Source organism: Enhydra lutris, unplaced genomic scaffold, assembly GCF_002288905.1.
Source record: "Enhydra lutris kenyoni isolate GAN:26980312 unplaced genomic scaffold, ASM228890v2 scaffoldscaffold21, whole genome shotgun sequence".
Classification (NCBI taxonomy): Eukaryota; Metazoa; Chordata; class Mammalia; order Carnivora; family Mustelidae; genus Enhydra; species Enhydra lutris.
In genome coordinates, this window is record NW_019154105.1 from 62,933,072 (window position 1) to 62,951,009 (window position 17,938).

The window sequence follows — 17,938 nt, forward strand, 5'->3', positions numbered from 1 at the left end:
CAAGAGTCTCTGAGACTCGTCGAGCTCCTGGAATAAGGGAATTGAAAAGTGAAGGATCTGAAATTCAAAATTTGGTGAAGATGAAGTGAGAAAATACACATGAAGTGCTCAGCATGGTGTTTGATCAATGTTAACCTAAAAATGTAATTGATTATGAGTTGTTATGGCTCATGCAATCATTCCGATGCCTGATAATCCAGTGATCTCCTTCTACCTGCCCCCCTCTTGCCCCCTCCCTCTCCTATTTCTCTCTCTCTCTCTCTCACAAAGCTGCTCTATTTTCTGCATTCCCTTTCAATATGTTTTAGGGTTAGCTTTAGCTCAATGCCAAAGTCAGCAAAGACCTCACCCTGAAAATTAAGAATAAAGTCATAGCCAAGTATTACTCAATCAAAAACATGGTTGGGGGGAGTAGGAATTACGTGGCATTTCCTGGTGACAGGCTGTCAGCCAGGGGCTGAACTGTGCACGAGGCAGCACGCGCAGACCTTTCCTGGGAGGTGGCCTCCAGCCTGCATGAGCCCGCTTTGGGAGGAGAGACTCACCTGTGCTGTGGGATTGATGGGAGGAGAGACTCACCTGTGCTGTTGGACTGATGTCAGCAGCACCTTTTCTTTGTCTCTGTCCATCCTTCCACCAACACAGGCTTGCGAGCCATGCTGTGACTTGAAGCTGTCTGGGCTCAGATCCACCCTCTGCAACAGGCTGGGTGGGTAAGGATACTTCTCCAAGGCTTGTTTGATTTCCAGCATGGCTGGGCATCGCCGTCGACACAGTGGTGCCCAAGAAACTTTCCTTATCAGTAGCAGAGGTGGTTTTCTAAATATTTAATCCTAGGTACAGCCGAGGGTGTGAGGCCAGCAGATGGCTAGGAGCAGAGCCCTGGTGCACCCTTAGGGTGGGCATTAACCCTGTAGCTGCTGGCCTGGGGCAGATGGGCCCCCTGGGGGCTGGCGATGGTCATGAAAGGTGCAGTTTGAACTTGTAAGTGGCACCCGTGGACCCTGGCAGAGGGTGAGGTTGCAACAGCAGCACTTTCCCTATTTTTACTGCAGATTGAGAAGACAGGGAGCTAGTGGTTTTACAACCTCATGCCCAAAATGTCTAGTTATACTGTGTTCTATTTATTCTTCTTTCGAGTTCAGTCTTCGAGAATTATCTTGAGGCAATTTAGGGTTCTCTACTCATACACCAGATGGTTCCCACTCCTTTTTTCTCGTAACCAGTTCTAACCCTCTTAGAATGGCATTCCACGAGGACCCTGACAAATGAATGATCGGTCTATGCTCCACAGAGACCATTTGCTGGGCATCCGGTGATGGTGGTGACCATTTAGCATTTACCATGTGCTTTATATAACGGACTCATTTGATCTTCACAGAAGCCCTGTGACATATGTCCTATTGTTCTTCCTCACTTGACATATAAAGAAACAGAGGTACAGAGAGGTTAAGCAACTTGCCCCAGGTGACACAGGTAGAGAGCTAGAGAGCTGGGGTTTGAACCGGTCATCCTATCAGAACTAAATACTCTCCCAGAATTGTTTTCGTTTGTTTGTTTGTTTGTTTTATGTTTACCTGACACCTTAAAGACTTAATTAAAATTTTTAAAATTTAAAGTAATTTTTTAAAACTTGCTTTTCTAGTTATAGAAGTGGGTTTGTGTGCAAGCGTGTTTGTGTGTGTATCAAAAATTGGAAAAACATAGGAAAACAAACCAGAATAAAATGGGCTAAAATATCACGACCAAGTAGGAACTTCTGTTCTGTTTTGCTACTTCCACGGCATCTATTTTCGCTTCACATAAATATGTGATGCGTCCTCTGCTCATTTGGGCCACCCTGGCTCCTGCTTCTACCCCACCTTGGGCTGTGCCAGGCCTGCCCCACCCCCACCTTCCCCAGGCTCTGGGAGCCTTCTGTATGCTCTTCCCAGATGGGCTTTTCTAGAATGGAAGCACCATGAGAGCAGGGCAAAGTCTGTCATGCTCTTACGTAGGTTTTAGGAGCTTAACAAATAATCGTGGAATAAATAACTTGATGTCTCAACACTTAAAAAATCTTAATTTTGTATAAAAAAACACATGGGCATAGTTTAAGTCCTTATATCACGTAATAGCATGGATTTGTTACTATGTACATCTACTTTTAAGGCGAATCTACTTTTATAGATCTTTCTTTGTCAAGTAAGATTATGAGCATTTACCCATGACGTTACTTTTTTAACATCGTTTTAAAGTGCAACATGAGTTTCCATATGCGGATGTACCATAACTTCTTTAAACATTCCTGTTAGGTGTGTTTTTCTATAGTGATACCCATTTGTTAACAATCACAGGCTGAAATCTGTGCGTGTTCTTTATTACTGCTTTTGGATAACTTTTTATAAACGGAGTAGTTGGGCCAAAGGGCCTATATATTTTTCATGGCTCTAGAAACTTATTTCCAAACTCCAGAAAAGCTGCACATTTTTCTACTTCTGTCTTGCCAGTGATTTCGGTTACGATTTTGGTGACTATTTCCAATTTGACAGGGAAGGTTGGCACTTGGTTTTAATGAATGCCGCTTTTATTTTCACGTCTTGGGGACAGAAATTTTGGTGTTTCCAAGATCTTCCCCACCATAAGAACGACCATCTGATTGAGAATGTTCTGGGGGAGAGGCCAGTATTTAATAAGCAACACGGCGAGCGTGGGAAACACAGATGTCATTCATCCTGCAGGTGGAGACACTGAGCCATGAGAGGCGCGCCAAGATGCCTTGGCCCCAGGGGAGCTTGGCACTAACATCCTATGTCCTCAGCAGGCAACCCCTCCCTGCATTTGGGGGTCACCTCCCCTAATTACCCATTGGTGACAGCAAGTATCTAATGACTTCTTCCTTTTTTTCTCTTCTTAGGAACAAGGAACACCCCCAAAATCTGAAAAATACACCATGAAGTGCAGTGAAAAGGACTCAGCAGATTCCAAAGACAGTGATTTGGTGAGAAAGAAATTGGTCAGTACTGGTTTCTTTCTCTCTCCCTGTTCTGGTGATGCTGGGGCAGTCCCTCCTGGCCTCCTCGCTGGTCCCCAGGGAGATGTAGGTGGAGGCGAGGTCAGGTGGAGAGGACAGAGTGGGGGACAGGAGCAAAGATGTGTGGGAAGTTGCCATGTGAACGGGAAAGTGTGTACTACTAGGCACGGACCACTGATCGTATTGTATTTTGGTTGATGGTGACTGTACCGTCTGCTGGTGTCCTTTGGGACCTGGGGAGGTGGTTTCCACTCAAGAGGTCATTTCACAAACGAGGGGACACTGCTGTGTGAGAGTGATGATGTCACAGTCCTTGAGGATATATGAAACCCCTACTCCCCACCACCACAAGGCCCAGTCCTCCTGCCCCAGAGAGGCTCTCCCTCCTCAAGGATCTTTGCACCTTCTTTCAAACCAGACTCCAAAACCAAAACCAGACAGCATCTGTGCTGCATGGGCCTTTACCCGGCTTTCTTCTTTGCTTCTCTTGGCCACACCACAGTGAACCCATCACCACCCTCATTGTGCAGGCAAGGAACTGCGGCTCAGGCAGGGATGAAGCAGTTTGTCCAAGGCTGTGTACCTGGTTTGAGGGGGAGCAGTCTTGAACCCTGGTCCCTTTGTGCCTCATCTCCTGTGATAGCGGCAGAAGCAACCAGGACTCAGAAGAAAATATGTCCAGATTTTTAATAAACCTTATTTAGCCGGACAAAGAGCCACACAGGTGTATTTATCAAACTGCCAGGGAAGTGTGGCCCTGGCAGGTGGAGAGTGACTGTCCCCACCTCCAGGTGTGAAACAGAGGCCCAGGGAGGGCCCAGCTACCGCCACAGGTCCTCCAGGGACGTGGCAGAGTCACGTTAGATAAACGGCCATTCCCTCCAAGGATGCACTCATGTGAGGTGGGGTCAAGGCTTTCCTGTCTAGGCATTTGGTGTCATGTAGGAAGTGGTACAGTCATCTCAGTCATTCTGCTCAAATGACAGTCCATGAAAAAACTCCCCCTTCTTTCCCTTTCCTGGCCTTTCCTGGCAGAGAATTTTCATCTTGTCCAAAAGGACTTTCTAGCTTCAGGACATCATGCAGAGGACAGACAGTCTGAGTTCAGTTCCAGAAAATATCTACTTGGCCCCTTCCCTGAGTGAGGTAGGAAGAAAGCTGGGAATCCAAAGAGGCTCAGGACACTGGATTAGCCCACTCAGACCGCCAGGACCTCACCACAGGCTGGGGGCTTAAACAAGAGCCATACGCTTTCTCACAGCCCTGGAGGCTGGAGTCTGAGGTCAAGGATGTTGGCGGGTTTGGTTCCTTCGAGGCTTCTGTCCTGGTGTATTGACGGCCGTGTTCTCCCCACGTCCTTACAGGGACTTTCTTTTATATGTGTTTGTGTCCCAAGCTCTTCTTATAAAGACACCTGTAATCTCGGATTAGGGTCTATCCTAGTTACCTCATTTTACTTCACTCTCCTCTTTAAAGACCCTGCCCCCTAATACATTCACCTTCTGAGGCGCTGGGTGTGAACAATTCACCTGATGAATTCGGGGAGGGGGACGCAGTTCACCTCACAAGAGACACAGACAGTGTCTGCCCTTGGTGAGCTCCGAGCCAGAGGGAAAGGCACACAGGAGGACTGACGCTTATAAGCAAGGATGAACACAGCCAGTGTAGCTGTGAGCAGCATATGTAATATGGAGGGGCAGAGAGAGGCCCAGCGGAGTTTCAAGGGGAGCTGGTGAGAGAGCAGAGTGCCGACAGATGAGCAAAGTTATGGGTAGTCAGAGGGCAAGCCTGAGCAAGGGCCAGGAGAAGCTGGCAGAAGTAGGTACTGGATAAATAATGGTGGATGGGTGTGTGCTTACAGGAATCAGCGTCAGACGAGGGTGATCAGACCCCAGCCCCAGCACACCTGGGAGCATCTGTCTGATGGTCATATCCTTGATAGCATTAATTTACCCAACATGACGCCGTGAGCTGAGCAAATGTAGGAATGGCACCAGGTCTCCCAAACATCACCTCCTCCTGTGCATCCGCCTAGCCCCTCCTCCGATGGCTGCCGGAGGACTGGTGACATCATGGGCATGAACATATTTGGCCAAGGGCAAAGCCTAGTAGACATGTTCCATGAAGGCCAGGACAGGGGTGCTTGGGTTATGGGAAGTCCCGGTTAACGGCCGTGCGGTCCGGGGAGGTGCAATGCATCATGTTTGCCCCCGAGAGACCCATCTCGAGCACTAGAACAGGTTGTAGCAATTGTCTGGTGACATCAACCTGGCCCCAGACCTCGCCTTTTACCGTGGAGATCACTAATTTCCTACAGGGGCCCAGACCTTTCTACCCAGAGCAGGTAGGATGGTACTTGGTTAGAAAAGAGTGAGAGCATTGGGGTCCAGATAGAGCACGTTACCTGGGAACAAAGTGGTTTCAGTACTAATGAGTATTCATTGTACGCTTGCTGTATGCCAGCTGCTGTTTTAGCCTTCACGTTTGGGCGTGCTTTGCAAGTATAAACTCATGGAATCTTCCACAAGTCTATGAGGTGGACACTGTTATGCCCATGTTACAGATGGGGACACTGACCCACAGGGAGGCTGAGGGACCTGCGCCCAGGCTCACCAGTCCTAAGTGGCTGAATGGAGGCTCAAACCCAGACAGTGCGCCACTCGTGTCTGGGTTTTAGGCCACTAAGCTGTGGCAACAGGAAGGGACAGCTCCTGTCACCTTCACCAAGGTTTCCCAGAAAGTAGGGCTATTCGTTTTGTCACCCTGAAAAGCCCTGGGAATTGGAGATCGCTCACCTGCCTCAAGGAAGTCAGTGCAGTTAAGGTGAAGGCCACTCTCTGAGGAGTGGGAGGCTGACCTGGAACTTGAGCTCTCTCAGGGGTGTGACTTTGGACCTGGCTGCTCGCCTCTGGGCTGGCTTCAGGGGCAGACCGAGGAGAGAAGTTATGGATGGCCAACTCCACCAATAAGAGGACCTCTTCAGGCCAAGCACCGCCTCCAGGCTGCGGGACCAAAAGGGAAAGCTAAGTCTGTGCAGGTCCAGTCTTAGGATCGAGGGCAGAGCCTGGTGCAGTCTCAAATGGCTGGTCTCCTTCCAGCCCTGGGATCTGGATCTCCTCTGGCTTCTGGCCTTGGAGCTCAGAGTCAGCAGGTCTTGAATCAGGGAGGCTGAGGCAGGAGAGGTGTACTGGGATCTCTCTGACAGGGGCTTGAGGCCACACTGGGATCCCACTGCTGGTCTGCGGACAGGCTGTGCTTGGCGGACAGTGCCTTTGATGCTTGCTGACTCTGGAAGCCTTCACAGCGTGAGGGAGTCCCAGACACCAGAGGACCCCCCCTTCACACCCAACTGTAGTTGCGTATTTGTGTTGACCTCCTGGGGCCTGGGGCCTACTGAGTTTACAACCACAATGGGAAAACATAGAACAATTTTAAATGTCGAGGGTGGGGGGCCATCACCTGATTCAGTTTGAGTTTTAGCGAGATCAGGTGAGACCCCCTGTTAGCTATGAGGAAGCCAGGGAGAACACGCAGAAGGGCCTGAGCTAAGGAGGGGAGGAGGAAACGAGGATGAACATGAAGTCCCCATCAGGACAGCACAGTGTGAGTCCCCCAAGACACGGGGAGGCAGCTGGCCCGCCCCTTCCCTGCCCTTTCCGACACCTCAGGACCCAGTCATGCTCAATTACTCTGCTTCCCCCCCGTACCCCAGGGCATCTATGCCTGTGGGTTTTGGCTCATGCCCTCCCAACCCCCACCCCTCCTCTGCCTGCATATTCCCCCTGGCTTACTCAGGAATCACCTCTTCCAGAGAGTCCTCCATGATCCAGCTGATCCACTGAACCTAGTTTGCTTGCTTTTTGTCTCTTGGTGGACTTGATGCCTCCCTGGCCCTCGAGGGGTTCTGCATTCCCCAAACACCCTTTGCCAGCTAGCCTTGGTATCTGCCTTCTGCCTGTGGGAGCAAATGGCCGAGCAGACTGTCCCAAACCTGTCATGACAAAAGGTCCTTCTCAGACATCTGGGGCAAATTGGGCACGTGATGAATTAATTCTCACGACATCGAGTATCTGTGGAGGGGTCTTGCTTCCTTCATGCTTTCCCTGAGCTAGCCCAGGTTGGGCGAGAAAGGTCTTCCCTGAGCCAACGCTGAGTGAGCAGGACAGAGTAATGACCAAGGGACAGATCCCTTTTCTTCCAGACCCAGAACTTCCCCATCTGTTGGAGAATGGCAGGGCAGTCATGCCCATGTCCAGCACGATGTGTTTTCTATCTGAGCCTCAGAATTACTACCAGACAGACTGTTCAAACAGGACCAGTCTTCTGTTTTGCACTCGTAAACGCTGTAGCTCAGAGAAGCAGAGTGACTTGGCTAAGTTAGAGGGACAGGGTTGAGACCTCACCAGGCCTCCACTGCCACCAGTGATGGTCTTTTCTGTCCCTATCCCTGGGGAGGTACACTGGCTTTGTGCCCAGTGCTCTCTTGCTGCACACGATTGGGAGGGAACATCAAAGGTGCCAAAAGAAAAATCCATGCCCTCAGTGGTGATCCCTGAGAAAGCAAGTTTCCCTTCCAGGACTCTTGGATTGCTGCTATGACTGGGAATGGGGGAAAGCCCACGGTGCCCATTTCCTGTTCAGACAAGACAGACTGCCGCATTTCCTGCCAGGTCCCCGCCCCCTTGTGGACTCTGCCTCCTGCTCAGAGATGCCCTGGCACGGCCTGTGGCCAGAGGAGCATGGACTCCCGGGCCTGGGCTCACACAGGGGCTGCTGAGCATGGCCGCACCCGGAGAGGGACACCAGGCAGGAGGACGAGAAAGGTAAACGTAGAAACTAGTCTCTGGACTGTGCCATGGGGCTCAGAGGCCCAGTGTGGGCAGCTGTGTTTCCTCCCTACACTGCCTGGAAGGCTTGGGGCCCTGGGTTGTAGAAGCCAGCCGTGGGTGCTGGCATCCTGGTCCCCATGACCTTGGCCATGGAGCTCCCATTCTGGAGCTGTGATTTCCTCTGGCAACGTGGCTGTGCTCATGAAATGAGGCCACAGCAGAGAATTGCCTCATGGGTGCTGGATGGCATCCACGTTTCCTTTCCCACCCCTGCACTTGGTAACCTCTGTCCCTGGGGCGGGTGATGAGAGGGGGTGGGTACCGGCTGGTCAAGCGGGGGCAGGGGCCCAGGGAGAGGCTCCCACCTGCCCTTCTCTATCTTCCAATGGGTGTAGACAGGGGGCCAGTGATCAGGGCTGGAAGCAAGGGGGCCCAGGGACAGAAGGCACCCAGGACAGCCCAGGGAGTCGGGAGGAGTGACAATTGAGCCGAGACCCGGAGGATAAGGGACTATGGAGAATGGGTGTTTTGTCCAAAACGCAGTTCTGTTCCATCCATCTTTTCTGTTCCATGCAGTTCAGGCCTCCCCTTATTGCAGGAAAAGATTCTGGCCCCACACCTGGCCATGTCCTTCCCGGTGGCTTATGAACCCCCTTTCTCACCTCCATCCGATCACTAGAGTTTCCTGAAGACCTTCTTTGCAGCAGGCTTGGATCCTGGAAGCAAGACCTCCACCCTCAGAAAGTAAGACCCTTGCCCACTGTCCAGCCTCTGCTGCTAACGCTCACGGGCACAGTGTTAACTCAGCATAACAGCCCAGGAGGTGAGGTCTGTTATCATCCCATGTTCAGATAAGAACCCTGAGTCACAGAGCAGCTATGTAACTGGTCCAAGGTTACAGAGCTAAGTGGCAGTGTCCGGGATAGGACAGAGTTGAATCATAGAGAAATGTCAACATGTCCAATGAGCTTTTGGGGAAGAGGACACTGGTCATGGGTCTTGGATACAAAAGTCTTTAGAAAGGAGAATTCCTGGTGTATGTAGCCGCACGGGCCAGGCCAAGAGATACCTTGGCACCTGACCTGAGCAACAGCCATTCTGTGTGGCTGGACCAGAGGGAAAGCAGAAAGTGTAAGCAGCTTTTTGGAACCCTCCCTGTGTGTATGCAACGTTCTAAACATCGTTATCCAGCGACACAGAGAGTCCTCAACCACCTACCAGCGCTGTTCTTAGATCCATTTTCCAGCTGGGCAAACTGAGACCCAGAAAGGTCAAGAAACTGACTCTGGTTCCCACAGCTGAGTGGTCAGAATGTCCAGCATTGCATCCTGTGCTAGAGGAGACTACTGGGATGGGCAGAGCAGGGAATTGGCTATTGGGGTCCTGCTTTCCCTTCCAAAAGGTATTTGATGGGCACAGTTCCCAGAACTGTGGACCTTGTCTCTTTTGTTTGCCACAATATCCCTGGAGCTTTAACAGGGACTGGCCTGAGAAGTGCACATGCATTCCCGGATAGCAGAGAAAGTGGCTTCCAAGAGCATCTGGGTCCCCTCCATCTGGAGACTGGCCCATGTTCCTCTGGCCAGCTTCAGATGGCAAACCCTCCCACCTCCAGCTCCTGCCAGCTGGTCAGCTTTGGCCAAGGGGCCCAGATGTTTTCACTCCAGGGCCCTGTCCTGATTGTGACCATCCTTGGGTGAGGCCAAGCGACAGGATCACTTGAAGGCAGAGGCCTCGTCCTCCAGGCTGAGCCATGTCTGTCTATGCAGGTCCTTGGCCAGGGGCACTCACAGTGGCCTGCAGATGGACAGCTGAGTCTGGACCAGCACGTGCAGGGGTGTGTGTGTGTGTGTGTGTGCGAACATGTGTGTCCCTGCGCAGCTGTGAGAAGCCTCAGACCCCTAGACACGTGCCCAGACAGAGAGGCAGTGGGGGAGAGGCCCCTTGGTGCAGCGCAAGGTGGCTTGGGCTCCAGCCCCCATCCCAGACAGCACCACGGACACCTCTGTGCCTGCTTGCTCACCTACGACATCAGGATCAAACAGCACTGATCAAAGGATTACAAGAGAAAATACCCAAAACAATGCCTGGCCCATACCTCTTGTAAGCATCAGTGGCTACTACTGGCGGCTGAATCTGGCTTTGCTTTTTTGCTCCTATGTGTTTCAGAAAGTGGCCAAATTCAGCAGAAATAATAGTATGGGGCTGCATACAGAGCACCTGCTAAGGACATTAGGTCTGCAAGTCACTGACCTGTTGCAGCAGTCAGAAGCAAACTGAGCTCAGGGGGCTGACAGAACTCCCCCAGGACACCTGCCAGCACAGGCCGACCTGGACCAGCAACTCAGCTGCCTGCTGGTTCCCCCGGCCCCGGGAATTCTCTGGGGCTGCCTCTCCAGACAAGGGAACAGCCGAAGTACGTCTTGTGGGCCCTAGCTCTGTGCCCAACTGTCAGATCTGACGTTCTGTCTTCTCCTTTCCCAGGACTGGTCCTGCTCGCTCATTGTGGCCTCTTTCGTGGGTGCCTTTGGCTCATCCTTCCTCTACGGGTACAACCTGTCGGTGGTTAATGCCCCCACTCGGGTGAGTGCCCCACGACTGTGGGATTGGCCCAACAGAGGGTGCTCCGGCTGCATGGAAATCTTCCAGTGCTAGCGCCTGGCAAACATTTGCAGGCCTGTTTCTGTGCCAGACCTTTGCCAGAGGATCTAGGAGAAGGATAGAGAGAGTGAGACCAGCCCCGGCCTCGAGGGGGAGATAAGAGACCCAGAAACAGACAATGTCAAAACAGAAGGGGTTCAGTTCCTTGCTAGAGTGTCCTGGGAGAGTGCAGGGCAAGGAGAGGGGTCTTCGGAGGTCTCAGGGGCTGATCCGGAGGGTCTTATTCATAGGCACAGAATCCAAGGAGTCACAGAGAGACCTTATGCATAGATGTTTTCCTGATGTTCTTTTTGTGTTTATGGCCTTTAATCACAGCTAGAGGTCACTTGGATGTCTGTTGGTTAAGATCCATTGTTGGCTTTTGTTTTCATCTGGAATCAAGACATTAGGTATGTCAGTCAAGAAGAAGAAGCTGTAAAGCAACCAAAAGTGTTTATTTGGGGTCTTAGGGTTTGCAATGTGGGAGGCACAGAGAGCACCAAGATTGTGATTGTGTTCGGAATTGCAATGGGAAGTGCAGGCTTACAGAGGCAAAACCCAAAGGATTGGGCAACTTGTTTCAAAGGAATTGTGGACAGAACTTAACTGACCACCTGATGCAGGACTGGCTCTGTAGTTAACGGGTGTTAAATTATCTCTAGCTCATTCCGCAGTAGAGGAGGTCTTCCAAGAGGCGGCCAATGTGCGATTGGCAAGTCATAATGGACAAAAGTCAAAAGTTCATGGTGTTCTCAGAGTTGAAACAGGAGCCCATGGGTTCCTCAGTATCCTGCTTCCTCAGTATCCTCCCCACCCCATTTTGAGGGGCACAGTTCCCCAGGCCCTCCTAACACCTCCCTGCTGGTTTGCAGGTTTGGTTTGGTTCTGCCTACCTAGACTATTAGGTCTGGATGCTACCTAGTCCAGGGGGTGCTGGCTTCTGCTTCATCCACCCCCACCCTTGAGGGTAGAGTGGATGAAGTGTAATAGAAGGCTTCCTGGAGGAGGTGATGCCTCAGCTTTGTCTTAAAGGTAGAGCAAAAGCACAGAGGCTTGAAATCTGTGAAATATTCGCAGGAAAGCGAGTGTGATGTAGTTGGAGCGCAGGATGCTCTTTGGGGAGCCTAAGGCAGGAACTAAAGTGTCAGACCGAAGCCAGGCTATGGAACTTCCTGGAGGCTTTTTGGGCTTTTCCTTGTTCGGTCCCCAGGATCCCCTGTGCAAAATGCAAAGGAGGCTGGACCATGGGTCTCAAAGTGTTCCCAGGAGCCCTGGACGTCGTAGAGGTGCCTTTTTAAAATTCAGAAGTCCTTCAACAGTCCCGCAACGTCTTTTATAGCTGGTTTGTCCAAATCAGACCAAAAAAAAAAAATCAGTGCCTATATATGTAACAGTAATATAGAAAAATAATTAACAACCATGAAATCTAGATGTGGATGTTCATTATTTTCTTCCCTTACTTTCCTATGCATTTGAAAAGTTTTATAACATAGTCGAAAATAATTACATCATTACATCTTTGCCAGTGTGTCTACATATGGAAATGAAGGGGGAGGTTTCCAAATCACGCTACTGAACACGTCCTGTTCAGGTTGTCACCAACTATCTGGGCAATAATATAGGAAGGACGTCTATTGTATTTCTCAGTTGATGAGCTGGAACGAATAATGAATGTTTTAGGAAATGAAACGTGTTAGAATCATGAGTCTGGATAATTCTGATTTTTTTTTTTTAACTCTGTTAACTCTTGTACATTTTGGGGTTTCTAGGCAAGTTCATTTGAAAACTGGATTCTGATGCTAACACCAGTTTGAAAGCCAGAGGCCTAGATGGCTTCCCCGAACTTTTGCAGCAGCTTTGACTTTGTCATTGTGATGTCATTCTGACATGGGGATCTGAGTTGCCCATACTTGTATTTAAAAGAAGATTGGAAGGATGCCTGGGTGGCTCAGTCAGTTAAGCCACTGCCTTTGGCTCAGGTCATGATCGTAGGGTCCTGGGATCAAGTCCCTCATTGGGCTCCTTGCTCAGCAGGGAGCCTGCTTCTCTCTCCACCTCTGCCTGCTTGTGCCCTCGTACGCGCCCCCCCCCTCTCTCTCTGACAAATAAATAAATAAAATCTTTAAAAAAAAAAAAGAAGATTAGAAGTTGACATTCTTGCTTTATCTTGACAGTTCAGCAGAAACTCCAGCAGAGGGTGGAAAACCTTTGCCCTCATGGTTTGTGGAGCAAGAGGCCCTGTGAAACTTGAACGCTGAATCCAGTGATGTAGGTGGAAAAACACAAGTTCACGCCCCAACTGTGGGAACAGGAGGAAGGAACAACTCTGTTATTCATCCATTTAAAACTTGTTTTTAATTAATAAACTTTATTTTTTAGAGCAGTTTTAAGGCAGTTCATGGTAAAATTGAGTGGAAAGTACAGAGAATCTGCCCATACCACCCTTGTCCCCACAGCGTACGGCTCCCCCCTCTACCACTAATCTTCCCTAGAGAGGTGCATTTGCTGTCGTCAGTGAACCTGCCTCAATTCATCTTCATCCCCCAAAGTCCATGGGTTACATTTAAGGTTCACTCCTGGTGTTGTGTATTCCAGGAGTTTTGACAAAATGTGGAATGACAGGTACTCACCGTTGTGGTGTCTTACAAAACAGTCTCACTGCCCTAGAAATCCTCTGTTCTCCTTATTCCTTTTTCTCTCCCTATTAACCCCCTGGCAACCACTGCCTTCATAGCTTTGCTTTTCCAGAATGTCACACAGTTGGAGTCCTACAGTATGTGGCCTTTTCAGACTGGCTTCTTTCACTCAGGATTATGCACGTAGGTTTCCTTCCTCCATGTCTGTACATGGCTTGAAAGCTCATTTGTTTTTTAACGCTGAATATTACTCCACTGTCCGAATGGACCCATGTCTTGAGCCACTCACCTTTGGAAGGACTTCTTGATGGCATCTAAGTTTTGACAACAATAAATCAAGTTGCTGTAAACATCCATGCATAGGTTTTTGTGTAGACAGAAGTTTTCTATTCACTTGGGTCAACACCAAGGAGCATGACTGCTGAATTGTATGGAAGAATATGTTTAGTTTTCTAAGAAATTGACAAATCACATCCCTAAGTGACCACACGGTTTTGCATTCCCAGAAACAATGGATGAAGGTTCCCATTACTCCCCATTTGGTGTCCTTAGTGCTTTGAATTTGAGACAATCTAATAGGCATGTCCTGGTGTCTCATTGTTTTAATTGTAATTCCCTAATGACATATGATGTTGAATACCTTTTGTCATCATATGTTTATTTGCCATCTGTGTATCTTCTTTGGTGAGATTTCTGTTCAGATTTTTGCCCATTCTTTAATCAGATTGTTTGTGTTGTTATGGTTGAGTTTTAAGAGTTCATCACATATTTTGGACAACAGTTCTTTATCAGATGCGTCTTTTGCAAGTATTTTCTCCCAGGCTGTGGCTTGTCTTCTCAGTCTCTTGACATTGTCTTTCCCAGAGCAGAAGTTTTTAATTTCATTGAAGTCCAGCTCATCAACGATTTCTTTCATGGATTGTGCCTTTAGGGTTGTCTCTAAAAAGTCACCACCATGCCCAACGTCATCTAGATTTTCTTCTAGGTTGTTTTAGGAGTTTTATGGTTTTGTGTTTTACATTTATGTCTGTGTCCTATTTTTAGTTAATTTTTATGAAGGGTATAAAGTCTGTGTTTGGATTCTGTGTGTGTGTGTGTGTGTGTGTGTGTGTGTGTGTGTGTGTGTGTCTATTGTTCCAGCAACATTTGTTGAAAAGACCACCTTTGCTCTATGGTATTGCCTTTGTTCTTTTGCAAAGATCAGTTCACTATATTAACGTGGGTCTATTTCTGGACTCTCTGTTCTGTTCTATTGACTTATTTGTCTGTTCTTTCAGCAATACCATGCTGTCTTGAATACTGTAGCTTTATCAAAAGTCAAAGTAAGATGGCGTCAGTCCTCCACCTTTGTTCTCCTTCAATGTTGAGTTGGCTATTCTGGGTCTTCTCTGTATAAACTTTAGAATCAGTTTGTTGATATCCACACAACTCATTAGCTTTCTACCTAAGGGTTTCATTTTCTTTAGTGCTAATATTATTGGTAGTGTTTTTGATTTAAAATTCCATTTTTTTCATTGCTGGTATATAGGAAAGAAATTGACTTTTATATATTAATTCTGTTATCTTGCAACTGTGCTACATTCAATCACTGCTTAGTTCCAGGAATTTTTTTGGTCAGTTCTTTCAATATTCTATGTAGATGACTGTGTCATCTGTGAAGAAAGACAGTTTTATTTCGTCTTTCTCAATTTGTGTATTTTTTGTTTCCTCTTATTGTCTCATTGCATTAGCTAGGACTTCCAAAATGAGGCTTACTTTGAATTTAATTTGCTCTTCTTTTTCTAGTCTCCCAAAATGGAAACTTACTGATTTTAAGTTTTTCATCTTTTCTAATATATTTATTCAAAGCTATACATTTCCTTCCAAACACTACTTTTGCTGCATCCCACAAATTTTGATGAGTTATATTTTCATTTTCTTTTAAATCAAGTTATTGTAAAATTTCTCTTGAGATTTCTTCTTTGATCCATGTGTTATTAAGAGGGGTGTTGTTTAATCTTATAAGTATTTTGGGATTTTGCAGCTATATTCTGTTACTGATTTCTAGTTTATTCCATTATGGTCTGAGACCACACACACTGTATGATTTATATTCTTTTAAATTTGATAGTTTGTTTTATGGCACAGAATGTAGTTATCTTGCTGAATGTCCATGTGAGCCTGAGAAGAATGTATATTCTACTGTTGTTGGAGGAAGTAGACTATAGATGACCATTGTATCCCATTGGTTGATGGTTGAGTTCAGTTATCTCCTCACTGATTCTGCCTGCTGGATCTGTCCATTTCTGACAGAGGAGTGTTTCAGTTTCCAACTATAATACTAGTTCATCTATTTTTCCTTACAGTTTTGTTAGCTTTTGCTTTATGTATTTTCATGCTCTGTTGTTAGGCTCATATACATTAAGCCTTGTTAAATTTTCTTGGAGTATTTGTCCCTTTATCAGTATCTGATGCCCCTCTTTTTCCCCATTAACTCTCCTTGCCAACGTACTTCCTGTTTGAAATGAATATAGTTATTACTGCTTTCCTTTGATTCATGTCAGCCCAGTATATCTTTCTCCTTCCCTGCATTTTTAATTTGTCTATGTCTTTATATATTAAGTGTGTTTCTTGTAGACAACATATAGCTTGGCCTTGTTTTTTGATCTACTCTTACATTCTGTCTTTTAATTGCCATATTTAGTCCACTGGCACCTAAGGTGATTATTGATATAGTTGGATTAATATCTATTTATCGGTTACTGTTTTTTATTTGTTGCTCTTTTTCTTTGTTCCTGTTTTTGTCTTCCATACTTCTTCTGCCTTTTGTGGTTTTAACTGAGCATTTTACATGGCTCTGTTTTCTCTTTTCCTAGCATATCAATTTACCTCTTTTTTTTTTTTTTAACTTTCTTTAGCGGTTGCCTGAGAGTCTACAATATACATTTTCAATTAGTCCAAGGCTACTTACAAATAATACTATCTTACTTCACTGGTAATGTTAGTACTTTATAATAACAAATAACAAAATATTTCTAATTGTGTTATTCATTTCACTTGCACATAAGCATATTATATAGATAATCAAATACATTGCTGTTGTTATTATCTTGAACAAACTGTTATCCATTAGATTAAGAATAAGAAAAAAGGGGGCCTTGTAGTTCAGTTGGTTAAGCACCTGACTCTTGGCTTCAGCTTAGGTTATGATCTCTGGATTTTGAGATCAAGCTTTGTATCAGGCTCTGTGCTCTGCAAGGAGTCAGCTTGAGATTCTCCTTGCTTCTCCCTGTGCCCCTGCCTGCCTCAAGTAAATAAATAAATCTTAACAAAATAAGAAAAAAGTTTTTATTTTACCTTTACTTATTCATTCTCCTACACTCCTCTCTTTATGGAAATCTGAGTTTCTGAGCAATCTCAGGTTACTTCTCTCTGAAAAACTTCTTTTGATGTTTTTTTGCAAGGCAGATATACTGGCAACAAATTTTCTCAATATTTGTCTGAAAAAAGTCTCTACTTCTTATTCACTTTTAAAGGATAATTTTGTAAGGTATGGAATTCTAGGTTGGTTGGTTGTTTTTTTTCTCTCAGCATTTTGAGTATTTTATTTTACTCTCTTCTTGCATGGTTTCTGAGGAGAAGTTGGGGTGTGGATTCTATCTTTTGTCTGCTATAGGTAATTTTTCATCTGGATTCTTTCAAGAGTTTTTTTAAATCTTTGATTTTCTAAAGTTTGAATATGATATGCTGGGTGCAACTTTTATTTTGTTTTGTTTTGTTTGTTTGTTTGTTTTATACCGTTTGGTGTTTCCTATGCTTCCTGGATCTGTGGTTTAGTGTCTGATATTAATTTGAGGAAATTCTCAGTCATTATTGCCCCAAATATTTCCTCCTTTCCCACCTCTCTCCCTTCTCCTTCTGGGTGTTCCTACTGTGTATATATTACACCTTTTGTAGTTTCCCCACAGTTCTTGCATATTCTATTCTATCTTTTTTTCCTTCAGTCTTTTTTCTCTGTGTTTTTTTCAGTCCATTCTTCATTTCTGTTATAGTGTTTTTGTCTGTTTGTTTTAAAAAAGATTTTATTTAATTATGAGAGAAAGAGAGAGAGAATGAGCAAGGTGAGGAACAGAGGGAGATGGACATGCAGACTCCACACTGAGCATGGAGCCTGATGTAGGGCTTGATCTCATGACCTTCAGATGGTGACCTGCGCCAAAACCAAGAGTCAGATGCTTAACCAACTGAGTCACCCAAGTGCCCCTTCTGATACAGTGTTTTTTATCTCTACCATTTCTTTTTGATTCTTTCATAGATAGCCATCTCTGTGCTTACATTGTTCATCTGTTCTTGCATGCTGTCTACTTTTTTTCCAATTAAGCCTTGAGCATATTAACCAATTAAAAAAATTTCTGGTCTGATAAGTCCAATATGCCTGCTATATCTGACTCTGGCTCTGATCCTTGTTTACTCTCTTCAAACTGATTTATATCTTTTAGTATGTCTTGTAATTGATCTCATGACCTTCAGATGGTGACCTGCGCCAAAACCAAGAGTCAGATGCTTAACCAACTGAGTCACCCAAGTGCCCCTTCTGATACAGTGTTTTTTATCTCTACCATTTCTTTTTGATTCTTTCATAGATAGCCATCTCTGTGCTTACATTGTTCATCTGTTCTTGCATGCTGTCTACTTTTTTTCCAATTAAGCCTTGAGCATATTAACCAATTAAAAAAATTTCTGGTCTGATAAGTCCAATATGCCTGCTATATCTGACTCTGGCTCTGATCCTTGTTTACTCTCTTCAAACTGATTTATATCTTTTAGTATGTCTTGTAATT

The 17,938-nt window shown here is 46.3% G+C and overlaps 1 protein-coding gene across 3 annotated transcripts in view; it reads left to right on the plus strand.

Annotated features, from left to right (window-relative positions):
• The first annotated feature begins 2,791 nt into the window (after nt 1-2,791).
• The window catches only part of LOC111149099 (solute carrier family 2 member 9), a 200,610-nt gene continuing 185,463 nt past the window's right edge, over nt 2,792-17,938 (plus strand). The window contains exons 1-2 of one of the 3 annotated variants that reach the window (XM_022506018.1): nt 2,792-2,995; nt 10,327-10,425. In XM_022506018.1, the coding sequence (XP_022361726.1) occupies nt 2,933-2,995; nt 10,327-10,425 (162 nt within the window). In that variant the 5' untranslated portion in view covers nt 2,792-2,932. Of the gene's footprint in view, nt 2,996-7,608; nt 7,837-10,326; nt 10,426-17,938 lie in introns of those variants that run through there. The other 2 variants (XM_022506017.1, XM_022506019.1) reach the window with 2 other exon arrangements.